Source organism: Pipistrellus kuhlii, unplaced genomic scaffold (genome assembly GCF_014108245.1).
Source record: "Pipistrellus kuhlii isolate mPipKuh1 unplaced genomic scaffold, mPipKuh1.p scaffold_m20_p_4, whole genome shotgun sequence".
Lineage (NCBI taxonomy): Eukaryota > Metazoa > Chordata > Mammalia > Chiroptera > Vespertilionidae > Pipistrellus > Pipistrellus kuhlii.
Window position 1 is genome coordinate 8499697 of NW_023425540.1, and position 19226 is coordinate 8518922.

The window sequence follows — 19226 nt, forward strand, 5'->3', positions numbered from 1 at the left end:
TGATCAGGATGTAATACACCAAAGAAACCTGCCTTTTTCAGATCCTATCTTATTTTTCACAGGTAAAATGCACAATTAGTAAAAAATATTGAAAGTAGTAACAAATCTTTTTATTACTTCAATGGACCCTTCCCGGGACGGTGCATTGCACATGCAAACATACAATCAAAGGTCCTTCGTGCGTAGCACATACGGGAACTCATTCTGGCCTCAGAGGGGAACTACAGCCTGTTTTGTGACTCAGCAGTTTGTACATGTTTACATGCTGTAATTCTGAATAAAGGAGTCATGCCTTAGGAAGTAGTTGGGTTAGAGAATCTTTTCTTTTAATATATTTTTATTGATTTCAGAGAGGAAGGGAGTGAGAGAGAGAGAGAAACATCACCGATGAGAGAGAATCATTGATCCTCTGCCTTCTACACATCCCACACTGGGTGTCGAGCCCAAAACTCGGGCATGTGCCCTGACTGGGAATTGAACCCATGACCTCTTGGATCACACCGGCTGGGCAGGAAACAATACTTTGCCTAATGGTATCTGTGGAAGGGTGGAAGATGGCCTTTTGAAATTTGACTCTATTAAAGTAAATCTGTATTCTAATATTAGTTATGACCAAATTCCCAATGAGTTTAGTCTTCACAATTGTTAGCCTCAGTCTCTGTTGAGTATCATTTCTCTAGTCTTTTTTTTTTTTTTAATATATATATATATATATATTTTTTTACAGAAAGGAAGGGAGAGGGAAAGTTAGGAACATTGATGAGAGAGAAATATCATTCAGCTGCCTCCTGCACACCCCCTACTGGGGATGTGCCCGCATCCAAGGTACGTGTCCTTGACCGAAATCGAACCTGAGACCCTTGAGCCCGCAGGCTGATGCTCTATCCACTGAGCCAAACCGGTTAGGGCGATTTCTCTAGTCTTTTGATGTAGTTGTGAGTATAAACAATTTCTGGCTTTTGTTGGATTACATTGGTATTTACTAGGATTTCAAGTTAAAAATTAGAAAACCAACTTAGAAAATGTTGGCTTCAGACCAACATTGTTGTCTTCATGTAAAAATATGTGTTTCTTTCTTTCGTTTTTCTTTCTTTTTCTTTTTTTTTTTTTTATAAAAGTGATCATTAAAATGTGGATGTATTAGAAAGATACAGATGAACATTTAAATTACCAATAAGTATTTGAATATAATTTCCAGGTTACATTTATTGAAGGCTTACCGTCTGTGTGCCAGGCGGTGGGTCTGATGGTCTCATTTAAATCTCACAGTACTTCTCTGAAGGGGTTTTATCCTCACTCCCATTATTCACGTGGGGAAAGAGCGGCACATGGAAGTTAATTGTCCAAATGTCTTGAACCCAGGCAGTGGGTCTCTGGAGCGTGTCACTGCTTGTCTATGCTGCTTCCTCAAATTCTTTCTCTAAAAGGAGATGTGGGAAGTTTATGAGTAAGCCTGCCATGCTAGGCACACCTTTCACTGACCACCGAGAATCGAGTGCCAGGTTCTGATACATTAACATAGTTCCTATACTAAGGAGCTCTTGGCCTGAGGGTACAGCCATCAAAAGGAGGAACTGCATAAGGAAAGAGTGTGGCGGCTGCAAGATCTTCCTGTGATCTCATTTAGTAGTTCTTTCCCTTCTGTAGAATCTTGTTGTGGTCAGGGACAGCCGGCTCTGTTTTGTTAAGCATGTACGCAATAAAAATAATTTTTTTTCTAGTTCAAAGGGAAGAACCAAAAGGCTAGTAGGCTTTGCAGTTCAGAATTCTGGATATTCTTCATGTGATGATGGGTCATTGATGAGCTTTGGCCGTAGGTTCCTGGAAATTGCCGGTCTTGGCCAACCGATGTCTGATACAATTAACTTTAATACATACTTTGGAGATCAGCCAGTTCCACGGGCCAGGATTGTTATAAACTCCCATTGCCTCATCAAACATGCACATACATATTTCTACAAATGTAGCGTGTTCTGTTGTTTCTCTCAAAACATTGGCATTCTCTCATAATAGTCTTGCGTGTGTTTGTCTCCAATCTTAGCGTCTTAAAAGTTTAGTATAATAAATTACTATACAAACAGATATAAAGTGATCTCCCCTTTGGGATGTTCAGCATAACATGTTGGTTTGCTTTGTGATTATTTACCCTTTGCAACTAGCTAAAAAAAAAAAAAAAAATCATCTTTATGAAGTCTGCAGCTAATCACATATTACAATAGTAACTCATACATTTAGAGGTTTTTGATTTGTAACTTGGTCCATGACACCTCAGTGAAAGCATAAAGGTGATAGCCAGTGGATTATTTGAAGATAAGCAAAGGTAGAATTAAAAACAAGTAAATAAATTAAAATTAAACAAAAATACTGGAGTCAAAGAGGATTACAAAATCGAAATCCAAAAGTAAATCACAAGGTGTATGTTGGTTTACTCAGCTAAAATAGCAACTCTAGTTCATGGAACTTTAGGGCTGGAAAGGGAGTTTGTGGCAGACTGAATAATGACCCAAAGTATGTTCACCTCTTAATCCTTAAACTCTGTGTTGCCTTACATGGCAGACGGCAAAAGAAACTTTTGTAGATTTGAGGTGAGGATTTTGAGATAAGGAGATATCCTGGATTATTCAGGTGGGCCCATGTAGTCACGGGGGTCCAACTCAGAGAAGTGACAATGGAAAGAGAGGTCACAGTGATGCAGCCACAAGCCAAGGAATAGGGGCAGCTTCCTGAGGCTGGGAAAGGCAAGCAATGGATTCCTAAGTCCTACCAGCACCACGATTCCAGTGCAGAGAGATGGGCTTTGGACTCTGACTTCCGGAACTTATCAATTTGTGTTGCTGTGAGCTACTACATTTGAGGTAATCTGTTACAGCAGCAATGGGAAACTGATTCAGACTTCGAGTGTCATGTAGTATGACGCTCAGTCTTTCTCCAAGTCTCACCAGCCATGTTTGGGAAGAGGAAAGGACCTGGGGGAAGCAAGAAATACTTTCTGGTGATCAGAGAGCTGGGGGATTAAGAGAAAGGTTTTTTTTGTTTTTTTTTAAATAAAATATATTTTATTGATTTTTTTACAGAGAGGAAGGGAGAGAGATAGAGAGTTATAAACATCGATGAGAGAGAGTCATCGATCAGCTGCCTCTTGCACACCCCCTACTGGGGATATGCCCGAAACCAACATACATGCCTTTGACCGGAATCGAACCCGGGACCTTTCAGTCCCCAAGCCGACGCTCTATCCGTTGAGCCAAACCGGTTTTGGCAAGAGAAAGTTTTTGATGTTCAAGACTACTGTTACCATCTCACAGGAGCTCAGAAGAGTCCTTGGTGGCAGTTAGTACTATAGGAGTGAGACAGAGCATATCTTACATTATTCTGGAAGTCCTGAGTCCACCTAAGCTGGTCCTCTCTTGCGGGTAGTTCAGACCTTTGATGATCCCCTGCCTCCTCCCATACCTGGCAGGCTATCCCAGCTGCTGCAGCTGTCTCGATCATGTCCAATGCCAACCAGCTATCCTTCGCATTTGTATGTGAACTCTTAACTCCGAGTGCATCAGCTCAGATTCATGAGCTTCTCTTTCCCTGATTCACAGAGAAAAGCCTGAAACATGCCCCAACGGGGGCATTTGTTTTAAATTAACAGAAAGTAGTTTTTTTTTCCTTCTAAATTTTTAAGTCCAATTCTTCCTTTTGCATTTGAAGATCATTTTATTTTATTATGTGTAAAGAAAATGAGGACTCTTTGGTCAACTTCTGTTTTGTTTGGTCTGCTTGAAAATAGTTTTGCCGTTTTTCTAGCCAGCTGATCTTTTTTCACTTAGAGCATGTTATTTTCTAAGTCGTTGGATGTTCTGTGTTTCTTCTGAACCTCTGATGCTTTTGAGCAGCAGCTCCCTGAACTCAATCTGGTTATTTAGTTGTGTCTTTAGGTCTAGTCGGTGACGGAGGTAAAAACACCTGTGCGTGAATCTGGGAAAGCAACCCTGTGCTAATTTGGAGTGTTGACCTGAAATGGACAAAGTTGAAATGCAAATGGGCATTAACCTTGAATGGAAATCAGCTGATTAATAATATGTTTAAACCTCTGTAATGTGAAACGAGCTTTTCAAACTAAAATTTATTTTTCATTTCTAATAGGTGAGTGGACATGGTCACCATTTCTTTTTAAATATATTTTTTATAGATTTTAGAGAGAGAGAGGAGAAAGAGAGAGAGAGAGGAGGAGAGAGAGAGACATCAATGATGAGAGAGAATCATTGATCAGCTGCCTCTGTCATCCACCGCCGCCCCCCCTCCCCTCCTCCCCCACTAGGGATTGAGCCCACAACCTGGGCATGTGCTTTTGACCAGCATCAAACCTGAGACACTTCCATCCTATCCACTGAGCCAAACCAGTGAGGGCCATTTTGGTGATTTTAACATGTACATTTTCTTTCCCAGTCTATTTTTATATTAATGCTTAAAATACTGTTATTAAAGTATTAAAATAATATTTATTTTCAGATTTGGAGTTTAGTAATAATAAATCATTTAATGAGCTTTGTACCTGGAGAAATTTTTAAAAAATGTTTTATTGCTATTGTAAAAATATCACAGTTTTAAAGAGATATCTCAATCAAAGAGTCTGCATAACACTTTGAAAATGTGTTCTCTGGGAAAGTTTGAAAATGGCTGCAGTCGTGCTGACTGTAGCTTGTACTTCTACAGGGAGAGTGTGAACATCAGTTGTCAGTATTTTGTCTAATTTCCTTCATTTCCAAGAGTGATTGAAAGCTCTGATATGGAAAAGAGAATGACATTAGCATTTAAATGTTTAGTAAAAAAAAAAAAAAAAAAAAAAAAAAAGCAATATTTCTTTTTAGAGAACATTGTAAAAATTTTTTTAATCATTTTTTTAATTAAGGTATTTTATGTGTACATATCTTACCATTGGCCCCACCTCACCCCACTCCCATACATGCCCTCACCCCCCAGAGTTTTGCGACCATTATTTATGTTTATATGCATGCATATTAGTCCTTTGGTTGATCTCTTACCTCCCCCACCTCTCCCTAACCTTCCCGCTGTAATTTGACAGTCTGATGCTTTACTGTCTCTATCTATCTTTTTGTTCAACAGTTTATAATGTTCTTTATTATCCATAAATGAGTGAGATCATGTGGTATTTTTCTTTCATTGACTGGCTTATTTCACTGAGCATAATGTTCTCCAATTCCATCCAGATTGCTGCAAATGGTAAGAATTCCTTCTTTTTTTTTTTTTTAATATATTTTATTGATTTTTGTACAGAGAGGAAGGGAGAGAGATAGAGAGTTATAAACATTAATGAGAGAGAGTCATCGATCAGCTGCCTCTTGCACACCCCCTACTGTGGATATGCCTGCGCAACCCAGGTACATGCCCTTGGCCGGAATTAAACCCGGGATTTTTTTTTTTAATTTTTTTTTATTTATTTTTTTATTTTTTATTTTATTTTATTTTAAATTTATTTATTTATTTATTTTACATATTTTAATGATTTTTTTTTGCCCCCCTCCCTCCCTCCCCCATATCCCCTCCCTCCCCATAGTTTTATGTCCATTGGTTGTACTTATATGCATGTATACAAGTCCTTCGGTTGATCTATTATCTCCCCCAGATCCTCCTCCCCTCCCCGCTGTAATTTGACAATCTGCTTGTTGCTTTACTGTCTCTATATCTATCTTTTGGTTCATCAGTTTATAATGCTCTTTATTATCCACAAATGAGTGAGGTCATGTGGTGTTTCTCTTTCATTGATTGGCTTATTTCACTCAGCATGATGTTCTCCAATTCCATCCAGGTTGCTGCAAATGATGAGAATTCCTTCTTCTTTATGGCAGCATAGTATTCCATTGTGTAGATGTACCATAGTTTTTGGATCCAATCATCTGCTGACGGGCACCTAGGCTGTTTCCAAATTCTGGCTATTGTAGATTGTGCTGCTATGAACATAGGGGTGCATATATCCTTTCTGATTGGTGTTTCTAGTTTCTTGGGATATATTCCTAGGAGTGGGATTACTGGGTCAAATGGGAGTTCCATTTTCAGTTTTTTGAGGAAACTCCACACTGTTCTCCACAGTGGTTGCACCAGTCTGCATTCCCACCAGCAGTGCACGAGGGTTCCTTTTTCTCCGCAACCTCGCCAACACTTGTCGTTTGTCGATTTGTTGATGTTGGCCATTCTGACAGGTGTGAGATGGTACCGCATTGTTGTTTTGATTTGCATCTCTCGTATAATTAGTGACTTTGAGCATGTTTTCATGTGCCTTTTGGCCTTCCTTCTGTCTTCTTTTGAAAATATTCTATTTAGGTCCCTTGCCCATTTCTTAATTGGATCATTCATCTTCCTTTTATTTAGTTGTATCAGCTGTCTGTAGATGTTAGAGATTAAACCTTTATCAGTGGTGTTATTTGCAAATATGTTCTCCCACACTGTGGGCTTTCTTGTTGTTTTGTTGATGGTTTCTTTTGCTGTAAAAAAGCTTTTTATTTTGATGTAGTCCCATTTGTTTATTTTCTCTTTAGCTTCCATTGCCCTAGGGGCAGTATCAGTGAAGAAGTTCTTTTGGCATACGTCTGAGATTTTGCTGCCTGAGGATGCTTCTAGTATTTTTATGGTTTCCCGTCTGATGTTTAAGTCCTGTATCCATTTTGAGTTTATTTTTGTGTATGGTGTAAGTTGGTGATCTAGTTTCATTCTTTTGCATGTGTCTACCCAATTTTCCCAACACCATTTATTGAAGAAACTGTCTTGACTCCATTGTATATTCTTTCCTCCTTTGTCAAATATTAATTGAGCATATTGATTTGGGTTGATATCTGGGTTCTCGATTCTATTCCATTGATCTATATGTCTGTTCTTGTGCCAGTACCAGGCTGTTTTGAGAACAGTGGCTTTGTAATACAGTTTGAAGTCCGGTATTGAGATCCCTCCTACTTTACCCTTCTTTCTCAGGATTGCTGTGGCTATTCGGGGTCTTTTATTGTTCCAAATGAACTGTTGGAGAGTTCTTTCTAGGTCAGTGAAATATGCCCTTGGTATTTTAATGGGGAGTGCATTGAACCTATAGATTGCTTTAGGAAGTATGGACATTTTGATGATGTTGATTCTACCAATCCATGAACATGGTATGTTCTTCCATCTCCTTACATCATCCTCTATCTCTTTTTTCAATGTCGTGTAATTTTCTGCATATAGATCCTTTACTTCCTTAGTTAAATTTATTCCTAGGTATCTTAATTTTTTTGGTGCGATGGTAAATGGAATTGCTTTTTTAGTCTCTGTTTCTGTAGTTTCACTGTTGGTGTATAGAAATGCCATGGATTTCTTGGCGTTAATTTTGTATCCTGCTACATTGCCAAATTCATTTATTAAGTCAATTAGTTTCTTAATGGAGTCTTTTGGGTTCTTTATGTACAATATCATGTCATCTGCAAATAAGGATAACTTTACTTCTTCTTTTCCAATTTGGATGCCTTTTATTTCATCCTCTTGTCTAATTGCAATGGCTAGTACTTCCAGTACTATGTCAAACAGGAGTGGCGAAAGTGGGCATCCCTGTCTTGTTCCTGTTCTTAGAGGGAATGGTTTTAGTTTTTGCCCATTGAGTATAATGTTGGCTGTGGGTTTATCATATATAGCTTTTATTATGTTGAGGTATGATCCTTGTACTCCCACTTTGTTAAGAGTTTTTATCAGGAAAGGGTGTTGGATTTTATCGAATGCTTTTTCTGCATCAATTGATATGACTATATGATTTTTATCTTTCAATTTGTTTATGTGATGTATCACGTTTATTGATTTGCGGATATTGTACCATCCTTGCATTCCTGGAATAAATCCTACTTGGTCATGGTGTATGATCTTTGTGATGCTCTGCTGGAGCCGATTTGCTAGGATTTTGTTGAGGATTTTGGCATCTATGTTCATGAGGGATATTGGCCTGTAATTCTCTTTCATTGAGTTGTCTTTATCTGGTTTTGGTATTAGGGTGATGCTGGCTTCATAGAAGGAGTTTGGAAGTGTTCCTTCCTCTTGAATTTTTTGGAAAAGTCTGAGGAGGATAGGTTTTAGTTCTTCCTTGAATGTTTGGTAAAACTCTCCTGTGAAGCCATCTGGCCCTGGGCTTTTGTTTGCTGGAAGCTTTCTGATGACTGTTTCAATTTCTTCCCAAGTCACTGGTCTATTGAGATTTTTAGATTCTTCCTGATCGAGTTTTGGAAGTTTGTATTTTTCTAGGAATATGTCCATTTCCTCCAGGTTGTTCAGTTTGTTGGAATAGAGTTGTTCGTAGTATTTTGTAACAATCCGTTGTATTTCGTTGGGGTCTGTTGTTATTTTACCTCTTTCATTTCTGATTTTGTTTATTTGGGTCCTCTCTCTTTGTTTCTTAGTTAGCCTGGCTAGAGGTTCATCTATCTTGTTTATTCTTTCAAAGAACCAGCTCTTGGTTTTGTTGATCTTATGTATTGTTTTTTTGGTCTCTATGTCGTTTATCTGTGCTCTGATTTTTGTTATTTCCTTCCTTCTGCTTACACTGGGCTTTTCTTGTTGCTCCTTTTCTAACTCTTTGAGTTGTAGAGTTAGATCATCTGTTACCCCTTTTTCTAGTTTTTTGCAATAGGCTTGTAAGGATATGAACTTCCCTCTCAAGACTGCTTTTGCTGTGTCCCATAGATTTTGGATTGTTGTGTTTTCATTGTCATTTGTTTCCAGGATGTTTTTAATTTCTTCCTTGATTTCTCTGGTAACCCAGTCCTTGTTTAATAGCGTGCTGTTTAGTCTCCATGTGTTTGATTTCTTTGGATTATTTTTATTGTAGTTAATTTCCAGTTTTATGCCATTATGGTCTGAGAAGATACTTGATATGATTTCTATCTTCTTGAATTTGAAGAGACTTTGCCTATGACCCAAAATGTGGTCTATCTTTGAGAATGTCCCATGTGCACTTGAGAAGAATGTATATTCTGTGGCTTTGGGGTGGAGTGTTCTGAAGATGTCAATTAATTCCATCTGGTCTAGTGAGTCACTTAGGATCGATATTTCTTTGCTGTTATTTTGTTTAGATGATTTGTCAAAGGGTGACAGTGGGGTATTAAAATCTCCTACTATGATTGTATTGCTATTAATCTCTCTCTTAATGTCCTCCAGCAGTTTTTTTATGTATTTGGTTGCTCCTGTATTGGGTGCATATATATTTACCAGGGTTATTTCTTCTTGTTGGATTGTTCCCTTTAGTATTATGAAATGGCCTTCATTATCTCTTATTATGTCCTTCACTCTGAGATCTAATTTGTCAGATATAAGTATTGCTACCCCAGCTTTTTTTTCATTTCCATTTGCCTGGAAAACTTTTTTCCATCCCTTCACCCTCAGTCTGTGTGCATCTTTTTTTCTGAGGTGGGTTTCTTGTAGACAACAGATGTATGGGTCTTGTTTTCTTATCCAATCTGTTACCCTATGTCTTTTGATTGGAGCATTTAATCCATTTACATTTAAGGTTATTATTGATAGGTACACATTTGACGCCATTTTTATTCTATACCCGTGTTCCTTCTTCACTTCCTATTTCTTTATTTTTACAGTAGACCCTTTAGCATTTCTTGCATTACTGGTTTGGTGGAGATAAATTCCTTCAGTCTTTTTTTGTCTGTGAAGCTCCTGATTTCCCCTTCAATTTTGATTGATAGCCTTGCTGGGTACAGTATTCTTGGATTCAGACCCTTCCTTTGCATGACTTTGTATATTTCATCCCATTCCCTTCTGGCCTGGTAAGTTTCTGTTGAGAAATCAGTTGCTAGTCTGATGGGTAAACCCGGGATTTTTTAATCCCCAAGCCGACGCTCTATCCATTGAGCCAAACTGGTTTCGGCGAATTCCTTCTTTTTTTTATGGCAGCATACTATTCCATTGTGCAGGTGTACCATAGTTTTCTGATTCAGTCATCTGCTGACGGGCACCTAGGCTGTTTCCAAATCTTAGCTATTGTAAATTGTGCTGCTATGAACATAGCGGTGCATCATTGTAAATTTTTTACTCGAGTGTTGAACTGTTACATTCCCCAAAATGACAGGAGAGAAACTATGGGTGAATAACTTAAAAGCTGCCCAGTTGGTGTAGCTCGGTGGTTGAACATTGACCCAGAAATCAAAAGGTCAAAGGATTGATTGCCGGTCAAAGCACATGCCTGGATTGTGGGCTTGGTCCCTACAAGGGGGTGTACAGGAGGCAGCTGATAGATGATGTTTCTCTCTCCTAGATGTTTCTATCTCTCCATCCCTCTCCTTCCCCCTCTCTCTAAAAACGAATAATAATAATAATAATAATAAAGAGAACTTGAAAGCTGATGAGGCAGTGAGGTTGGGGAGCACTTTTTGAAGTAAACTGTTGACTGTCTTTAATTTTATTCTCATTAAAATCGGACTGCAGACAGCCCACTGAGGGAAGAGGGAAGGAATTCCTTTTAAATGAATCATAAATTATTAATAGTTTTATTTTATCCAGTTCATTTCTACCTCCCACTTGTCATTTTTTCAAAATCTACTTCCCCAGCACTTAGGGGACGCTGGTCAATGCTTTGCATTGTTGTAGCACTTTGCATACTAAGAGGCATTGTTTCCTCCTGTGTCTGTTTGTCCATGCAAATACTTAATTACTGTTTATAGCTTGTAGCATTGTTGAACAATTCTTGGCTCTCAGCTTTTCTCCAAGCACACTGGAAATTGGATTCTTGGAACTCCTTATTGCACCCGTTCAAGCAGAGGTAAATAGGTATTTCTTAGACGTCTTCTACTGAGAGTTTTATAGCCTTCGGCCTGTTGCCTCATCGTAACAGCTGGTTTCAACCAATGGGGAAACTGAGACGGAGGGAGAGTTATGAAGTGACGTGCCCCACATCACACAGCTGGTTAACCTGAACTGTTAACCAAACAAAATCATCTCTTAAATTGCTTGACTCGATTGACTATATCGTATGGTAGCTATAAGTTCAGACTCTTGAATCCCGGGGTGACCATTTACTAAGACAGTTGTATATACCGCATAGTACATCCTGAAGGGTGAATATTAGCCATTATGTTAGAGTACATGACAGCCCCTCTTGTATACGTTCTTGCTCACTCTTTTTAGATAATAGATAACAGAATGCAGTTCTAAAACCCAATCTATTTAACTAAGTACTGGATTTGAATCAGCTGCCCTAAATTCTAAATCTTGATGGGGACTGTTTGGGCCAGAAAAAGATAATACGTGAGAAATCACTTCTAAGTTATATCACAACATAAAAGCATGGAGTGTTAATTTATTTTATATGGAGTTAATTTAAACTGTACATTCTCCTAGAAAAATATTAAAAACATGAGAAAAAAGCCATGATTCGTTGTACAACCACCTAGAGATAACTGTTTCCCTCTCCTCCCCCCCCCCCCCCCTTTTTGGTCTGAGTTTCTGTTTTCTTTAAACATAAGTTGGTCATTGAGGAACATTCCGTGGTCCCTGAAGGAAGATTATGCAAAGGGGAATCTGGTAAAGAGAATATCTGTCACTAAATGTCTTTCTTTTTCCCCAATGATATGCCTTCCAATAATCCAGACTTGTCATGATCAGTTTTAAAGGTGTAGAAAAGCGTTTTTCAGTTATCTGGGTGATAGAAATGGCCATGTTATAGCTCTTTGCAGGTCTGCTTGGGGAGGGGTCAGTTCCTGTGCCTGAGTCTGTTCCTTATAGGACCGTGTTGGGAGTGGGGAGGGAGGCCTGGCTTGGCAACAGCTCCTGTGAAAGTAACAGCATCTCCAATGACCACGCGATTTGTCAGAGACAGCAATGGGGTGTGCCGGCTGTCAGTGCTCATGCGGCTCAGGCTGCACCAGTGGGGGATCTGAGGATGTGAGTTGCTTGCTGGGCCTTGTCATCTAGATCACACCCAGCAATACTGTGTTCTCTGTGAGGGCTGGGGCTTGAGCTGGGCACTGACAGTGGAGGTAGGAACAGGCAGCTAGGACATCCTGAGAGTCATTGAATAGTTAGAAGACTCAAGGATGTTTTGCTTAGTAGGTATCCTAGGATGGCTGACAGGGGCCTGCCTAGGGAAGAGGGAGTAGACTCGTGGCTGCAGATGGCAAAACCACAGACCTTGGAGAGCAACGAGATGGGGCTTCTCCCCGGCTTACTGTAACGAGTGTGTGCTTGTGCACGGGTGCATGTGTTCTGTGTAAATATCAGGATTGTCTAGTAATGCAGCAGACCTTAGGATAAGGTGACCAGTGTCCCGCGTTTGGCAGGACAGTCCCGATTTTTAACAATTTGTTCCGCGGTGTTTTAAAAAAGTCCCGATATTAAAAAAAAAAAAATCTGGACTTTTTTAAAACACCATAGGACACGGGACAAATTGTTAAAAATCAGACTGTCCCACCAAAAGCGGGACATCTGGTCACCTTAACTTAGGAAGGAATCTGTTTCTGGTCACTGATGGTATTTAAGCTGAGACTGGATGGATCCCTGTCAGAAGATTCTATAAAATTCATTTTTTCCCTGCATATGCTTTTTAAAAAAATATATTTTATTGATTTTTTACAGAGAGGAAGAGAGAGGGATGGAGAGAAACATCGATGAGAGAGAATCATCGATCAGCTGCCTCTTGCACACCCCCTACTGGGGATGTGCCTGTAACCACATGCCCTTGATCAGAATCGAACCTGTGACCTTTCGGTCCGCAGGCCGACACTCTATCCATTGAGCCAAACCGGTTTCGGCTCCCTGCGTTTGCTTTTTATTGAGCTCTTCTTATATGACGAGGACTGTGCCCAATGCTGAGGAGACACAGGTAAGTATGACAGGCAAGAGGTAGGATTACATGACTTTAAGATCCTCTATGGCTGGGGCTGGAAGAAATTGCTTGTTGCTTCGTTTTCCTTTTTCTTGATAAAGTGTGGAGCTCTGCTCTCTATACACCTCCGCCTTGTGGACACTGCAGCGTGTTTCTGTCATATTTCTTCTGTGACATGGAGTAATGCTTCATCACTTTCTGAAAGACTGTGGGCCATTCACTCATGCACAGGACAATATTTTATTTCCCCACTTTTGAACATAGAAGTGAAAGCTGACTGTAGGGTTGATTTTTCATGGCGAATGTTTCATTCCATGCTGACTTATGTATGTTTTTTTTTTTTTTTTTTTTTTAAAGACTCAAGGTATGTCAAAAAGTATAATGAAAGCAGAATGCTTATGGAAAGTAAGGTGATACTAGATAGGAATGTTGTTGGAAGTTAATTGTAGTTCAAACGGATATGGAGGACTCAGGCTCCAAAGTTATGCTTACTTTTCCGAGGGGAGTCCTAGTGTGTGTGATACTGAGATTCCGAATCTCCAACGTCAATATTTGTAAATCGACCTCATATCCGTGCTGATTCTACTTCTGCCTGCAGAGACGAGGCAGTACCAGGAGGAGCAGAGGGGCCAAGAACAGACTGTGCCGATCAGGAGGTGATCTCGGGGTCTCTGTACGTTTTGGCCCATCCAGTAAGGCCAGCTGTTCATTCGTTTCCCATCTAGGTTTGGAATCCACCCAGTCGCAGGCCGGATGCCTGGCCAGCTTAATGTGCTGCTGGCTGAGGCCGGGGTGCCATATGATATTGTGCTGGAAATGGACGAGATCAACCAGGACTTCCCAGGTAAGTGATGGGGCAGATGATGACACTCGGTCTGAGAGGGAATAAAGCAATGCCAGTCCAGGGCAGAAACTGGGGGATCACGGAAGACCTGCTCGTTAAATGGGGGGCAACCTGCCCCCGGTGGGGGTGCAGTCGCAATGACATAAACGAAACAGTGCTGACTGGTTCACCGGGTTGTAAGCAGCACAGGTAACTGCTCCCGTGAGGAGAGCTGAGGGAGGGAGCAGGCCCTGGGAGGCGATGTAGGGAGGTGGATTGCCTGGGGACTCGGAACACTTTGGAATCCAGGCCCTGACTCTCTTTCTCATGACCTTGAACTAGTTACTCAGGCTCAGGTTCCTCATTTATCAAATTGCTGTTGAACATTCAGTGTGATTTCTGGCGTGTTTACTGGTTTCTAGTTGTACCAACTCAGGATCAGAATGGCAGTTTTCTGTCGCCTTTCAAGTGCTAGACTTCACTGGACAAGATGCTGTCCTGTGTGGCTGTCATGGGTATGGGTTGCATGCTAATGACATTTGGCCCAAGATCATGCTTGTTAAAATTAAACCAGTTCCCTCTGGCAAGTGTCCACGGTTCACATAAAAAACAAACAAACTGTTTGTTAGAGAAAAATAATGAAACCGTGTGTATGTCCAGATTCACATGGCATTTTGGCAACGTTCTAAGGTAGTTCACATTATAATGCTTAAAGAGGGAATTTAGGCCATTTTTAATTTTATGCCTCCTTTTCAGATTTCACTGTTGCTAAATTATGTGTGAAACCTGCCAGTTCCAGGAACTATGGACACAGCTTTAATATAGTACAGATTCACAGACCATTTTCTTTTAGACATCAAGTTGCATTTATGTGGTCATCTTAGACATTGAAAATGGAACACAGATATTATAAAATATTGTAATTGGCAAGGTCACTTCGGGATAATGAAAGAACTATATAAAGTTACATTAGGGGAAAGGAAAGCATAAAACGCAAGCTCCAGCCAGGATGCTCAGGTTAGATGCAGGCCTGTTGCGTTTCAGCTGTGTGACATTGGCTAAGTTACCGAACCTCTCTGATAAAGTCCTCGGTACGGTGTCTGGCACAAGTGTGGGTCTTACAAATATTAGCTTTTGTTATTATTCGTTGTTATAAAGCCAGATCAGTCTCATTTTCCTGGAAAGAAGTGCATGTGACTCCCCTGAGTTTTATATTTCCTCTTTTTTTTTTTCTTTCACGATGCAGACACCGATTTGGTCCTTGTAATTGGAGCTAATGACACTGTCAATTCAGCGGCTCAAGAAGACCCCAACTCTATTATTGCAGGCATGCCAGTTCTCGAGGTCTGGAAGTCAAAGCAGGTACGTTGCATGCTCGTGCTTCCTCCTCGCTATCAAAACTCTTAGAATGCACACACGGAGCTTTCCTTGGTCCCTGGATGAGCAGTGACGAAGGCTTGAGGAGGCCCAGGAGTTGGAGGAGGATTAGGCCCGGTTCTCCCGAGGCAGCTTCTGTGCTCTGTGGCCCCCGGGGAATCTGATGGATGCCTCGGTCACGGCAGAACCAGAGGGGACTGTGCAGCTGCGTTAATGGGATCTGTAACCGCAGCTGAACAAGGGCTTTTGGAATGAGTCTGGCCGAGTTCCAGGTCGAGTCCCGTGGAGCAGATGGCTTCCCTCCGGGACAGTGAGTCAGTTCCTCGCCTCCACATATGAAGATGAGCACATTTTTTTCATGCAATGTTATCGAAAGGGAGTTTGCATGTCGTTATGGGGTGTCTGGAAGGGAGGTGATTTGGAAATCGGACAGCAGCGTGGCATGAGGAAGCAGGCTCTGCACGTGCACACGCTCCCGAAGGGCGGGCTGCTAGGTCGTGGGGAGCTCGGGGCTGGCCCGTTGTCCTCTGCCCAGCCGTGGGCACGTTCTTTACCACCCCTAGGTCAGATCTGCATTTTTAGAACCATGGCTACAGAGCGAACATTTCCCCTTTCGTTTTGTTTCTCTTTACTGTACACATGAGTACAAAACTTAGTGTTTGTGGTACGTGAGCAGATAAGCCATGCACTGGGTCATGGGGTATGAAAAATGATTGCATTGGTCATTAATGTTGGAGAGTTTGCAGAGCCCTTGTCAGTGTGGCTCAGCAGTTAGAGCGTTGGTCTGAGCCCTAAAGGGTCATAGGTTCAATTCACGGTCAAGGGCACATACCTGGGTTGCAGGTTCAATCTTTGGCCCCTGCCCCAGTCCAGGCACATGTGGGAGTCAACCAATTGATGTGTCTCTCTCACATTGATGTTTCTCTCTCTCTCTCTCTCTCTCTCTCTCTGTCTTCTCCTTCACTCCCTTCCCTTCCACTCTCCCTAAAAATCAATGGAAAAAATATCCTTGGGTGAGGATTAACAAAACAAAACAAAACAAAACAAAACAAAACAAAGAGTTTGCAGAGTACACTGTCGTATGAATGCTACTTGAAGCGTGAACACATTTGTACTACTTTCCTTCTTGGAGAGATGGCAGGACCTAGACCATGGGAAGGCTTTATTTTCATTGAGAACTGACTTGATACTCAGCAGGACAGCACCAGCTGTGATCTGCGTAATTGTAAATGTCTGTAGCACATCAGCGTCAGAGACACCGCAGCATTAGCTCTTAGCCTCTCCTTGTGACAGCTAGGGTGCTCTTTGGGCTTCTGTGTTAGAACTTTCCGATGTATTTTTTCCTTAAAGTGAGGGAGCAGGACTGATACCATTTTCCCACTCAGCTACCTTTATTTTAAAGTTTGTAATAGAAGCTTAATCACCGTGTTTGTTCGCTTTAGCCCACTCATAGAAAGATGCACATAGTCTTTGTGGGCAAAAGCACTAAGAAGAAAGTAGCAGTCTGCTCACTCAGAGATAAATGATTGTTCACATGACCTTTTCTTTCATTGCTATAAAAGTATGGCACATTTAAAAAATTAAAGTTAATGCAATGTAAATGTGCATTAAAATGTTCCTTGTGCCTGGCTGGTGTGACTCAGTGGTTGAGCGTTGACCTATGAACCAGGAGGTCACCAGTTTGTTTCCTGCTCAGGGCATATGCCCAGATTGTGGGCTCGATCCCCAATAGGGGCATGCAAGAGGCAGCCGATCAATGATTCTCTCATCATTGATGTTTCCATCTCTCTCTCCTTCTCTCTTCCTCTCTGAAGAAAAAAAAATACTTAAAAAGTACTCCTTGTGTATTTTAAGAGTCTGTGAACTAGAGAACTGATAGAGAGGCAGATGCCTGTTCAGAGTGCGGGCAGGGCAATGTTTGTGTGCCTAGTACCCAGCTCACATGTTACATGCACTTTCTCCCTTCATCTTCGGTCCCCAGGTCATTGTTATGAAGCGGTCCTTGGGCGTTGGCTATGCTGCGGTGGACAATCCAATCTTCTACAAGCCCAACACGGCCATGCTGCTAGGCGATGCCAAGAAGACCTGTGATGCACTGCAGGCGAAAGTTCGAGAATCCTACCAGAAGTAAACCTCAAAGGTCAAGCGGTTGTCTAGCAGCGGGGGAACGTGTGGGAACAGGCAACGGAAGTGTCGCTCTAGACCGCTGGTGCACATCTGTAGCAAAGCTCTTGCACGGAAAGGAAGACCCAGAAGAAAGCAAAGCAAACACAGGGAGATTTTTCAAGAGCATTTTCAAAAAAGGATTGAAAAAAATTCGACATGTCCTTCTGTGCATATTTTTTTGGTGTTCTAAATCAAAAGCATTTTATAAAAGGAGAAAGAACAGCCTCATTTTCAATGTAATCTGTTTAGATTTTTTAAAATTCCTGCTCGGTAGCCAGTAATGTTTTAAGACATTAAGTCTAGGATTTGGGACTTAACCAAACACAGATCTGAAAAATCTGATGCAGTATAAACATTACAGGCACCTGGGTCGATGGTTTTTCCAACAAATGTGACTAATTTGAAACTTGCATCAACTCCGGAGCTGACCTCTGACCTTTAACTATCACCTGAACCAACCGTATCAAATTGGGTTTGGTTTTTCAAACTGTACTTTCAATTGTCGATTTCAGGGGTGTATTTTCTCACTTCTACTTTAATACGTTCAAGGACTAGGTAACCTTCCAGAGATGCTGGAAACAGTTAAGCCATTTGCTTTGTCTGTTTCATTAGGACACCAATGAAACATAATGTGAAATCAGTATTAGTTGTATTTTTTAAAACCCCATTTCTAATCGGAGATCTCTTTAATTTCAATCAATTTATAATGTGTAGTACTGTACTAAGTGCACTTGAATGGAATTCAACTATTTGCCTAATAAAATGAGTTCATTATGTTTGCACATTGATGTAGCAATTGTCTCTGGCGACAAAATGCTAACATTGAATAGCTTTGCTTGTTAGTAATATCCGGGAAGACTTGCTACTATAAAGTAGATGAAATTAATCTGTCTTAAGGTCCGAAAGAAATACTTCCCCCCCCCCCCCCCACTCACAAATCAGAGTGTGTTTTGAGGTCTTATGTAACTGATCACATTTGGGAGAAATGGCAGCACACTTTTTCCCCCTTTAGTTACTAGTGCTTTGTTTAAGCACTAGTCAAGACCATGTCTTTTTGCAGTAAAAGTGTATATTTCTTTTGTGATGTTGCTACACTGCCAAGAGCTCTATAGAGGACGAATGTGTGATGAGTTCCTTGAAATAATTATTAACACCTAAAAACGATTTCTAAACCAGAAAAATAAGTAACTGATGTGAAATTTTTTTACTGTGATGCTCATGTTTACTGAGTTTACAACTCACAATATTTGTTAGTTTGGTAATCAATTTCTGTTTTGCTGTGCTTGCAATTAAGATCGTGTGTGTGTGTGTGTGTGTGTGTGTGTGTGTGTGTGTATGTGTGCTTTAAAGCAGAAAAGATTAAAAGATCCCTTTTAATTTTTGAGGGATAAATGCAATTTGTTAATGCGACTCAGGTTATAAAGAACCCCAAGAATGAATTATATAATTAAAGTCCTATTAGAAGCAAATAGATGGTATCTGTATGACCTTTTCCTTTTCTAGTTGTAGATAGACCTGGAAAGCAGTGACTTGAAATTTTTTCTTGGAGAAATTCCTGCATTCAGTTTAAATAAAAAATAATTATGCTTAGATTTTTAAATTTATTTTCATCATTTATAGTAAATACTTTTAAAATTTAGGGTGATCTCAATCTTTGATAGTAATCCTTTTCATTCATTTGTGTTAATTGAATTGAAAATTTATGATGTAGTTGGTTTTATTTTACTTTTTGGATAGGATATTGAAGTTTTTTTGAAACATAATTTCTTAAAACCAAAGGTTGGTGGTCTTAGATTATTAATTACAGTGAAGTCTTAAATCAACAAAGATAATTTTTACCCATCCAATTTATCATCCTTCCTTTTCTGATTAGTCATACAACTGAGAATAAATGACTTAATTTTATTCTTGTATTGTTCGCTATATCTTTTAGATATAAATACATTTTTTTTTATTCCATTGTACCCTGTAGTCTGGTATCAAAAAATAGGAATTTCACTTAGGCAGTGAAGTGCT

General features: G+C 40.3%; 1 protein-coding gene across 3 annotated transcripts in view; it reads left to right on the forward strand.

Moving 5' to 3' along the window:
* NNT (nicotinamide nucleotide transhydrogenase) overlaps positions 1 to 17992 on the forward strand; it is an 82464-nt gene extending 64472 nt beyond the window's left edge. For all 3 annotated transcript variants that reach the window (XM_045571119.1, XM_036409750.2, XM_036409748.2), the window contains exons 20-22: positions 13570 to 13688; positions 14914 to 15029; positions 17026 to 17992. In XM_045571119.1, the coding sequence (XP_045427075.1) occupies positions 13570 to 13688; positions 14914 to 15029; positions 17026 to 17175 (385 nt within the window). In that variant the 3' untranslated portion in view covers positions 17176 to 17992. The remainder of the gene's footprint in view (positions 1 to 13569; positions 13689 to 14913; positions 15030 to 17025) is intronic.
* Positions 17993 to 19226: the final 1234 nt, after the last annotated feature.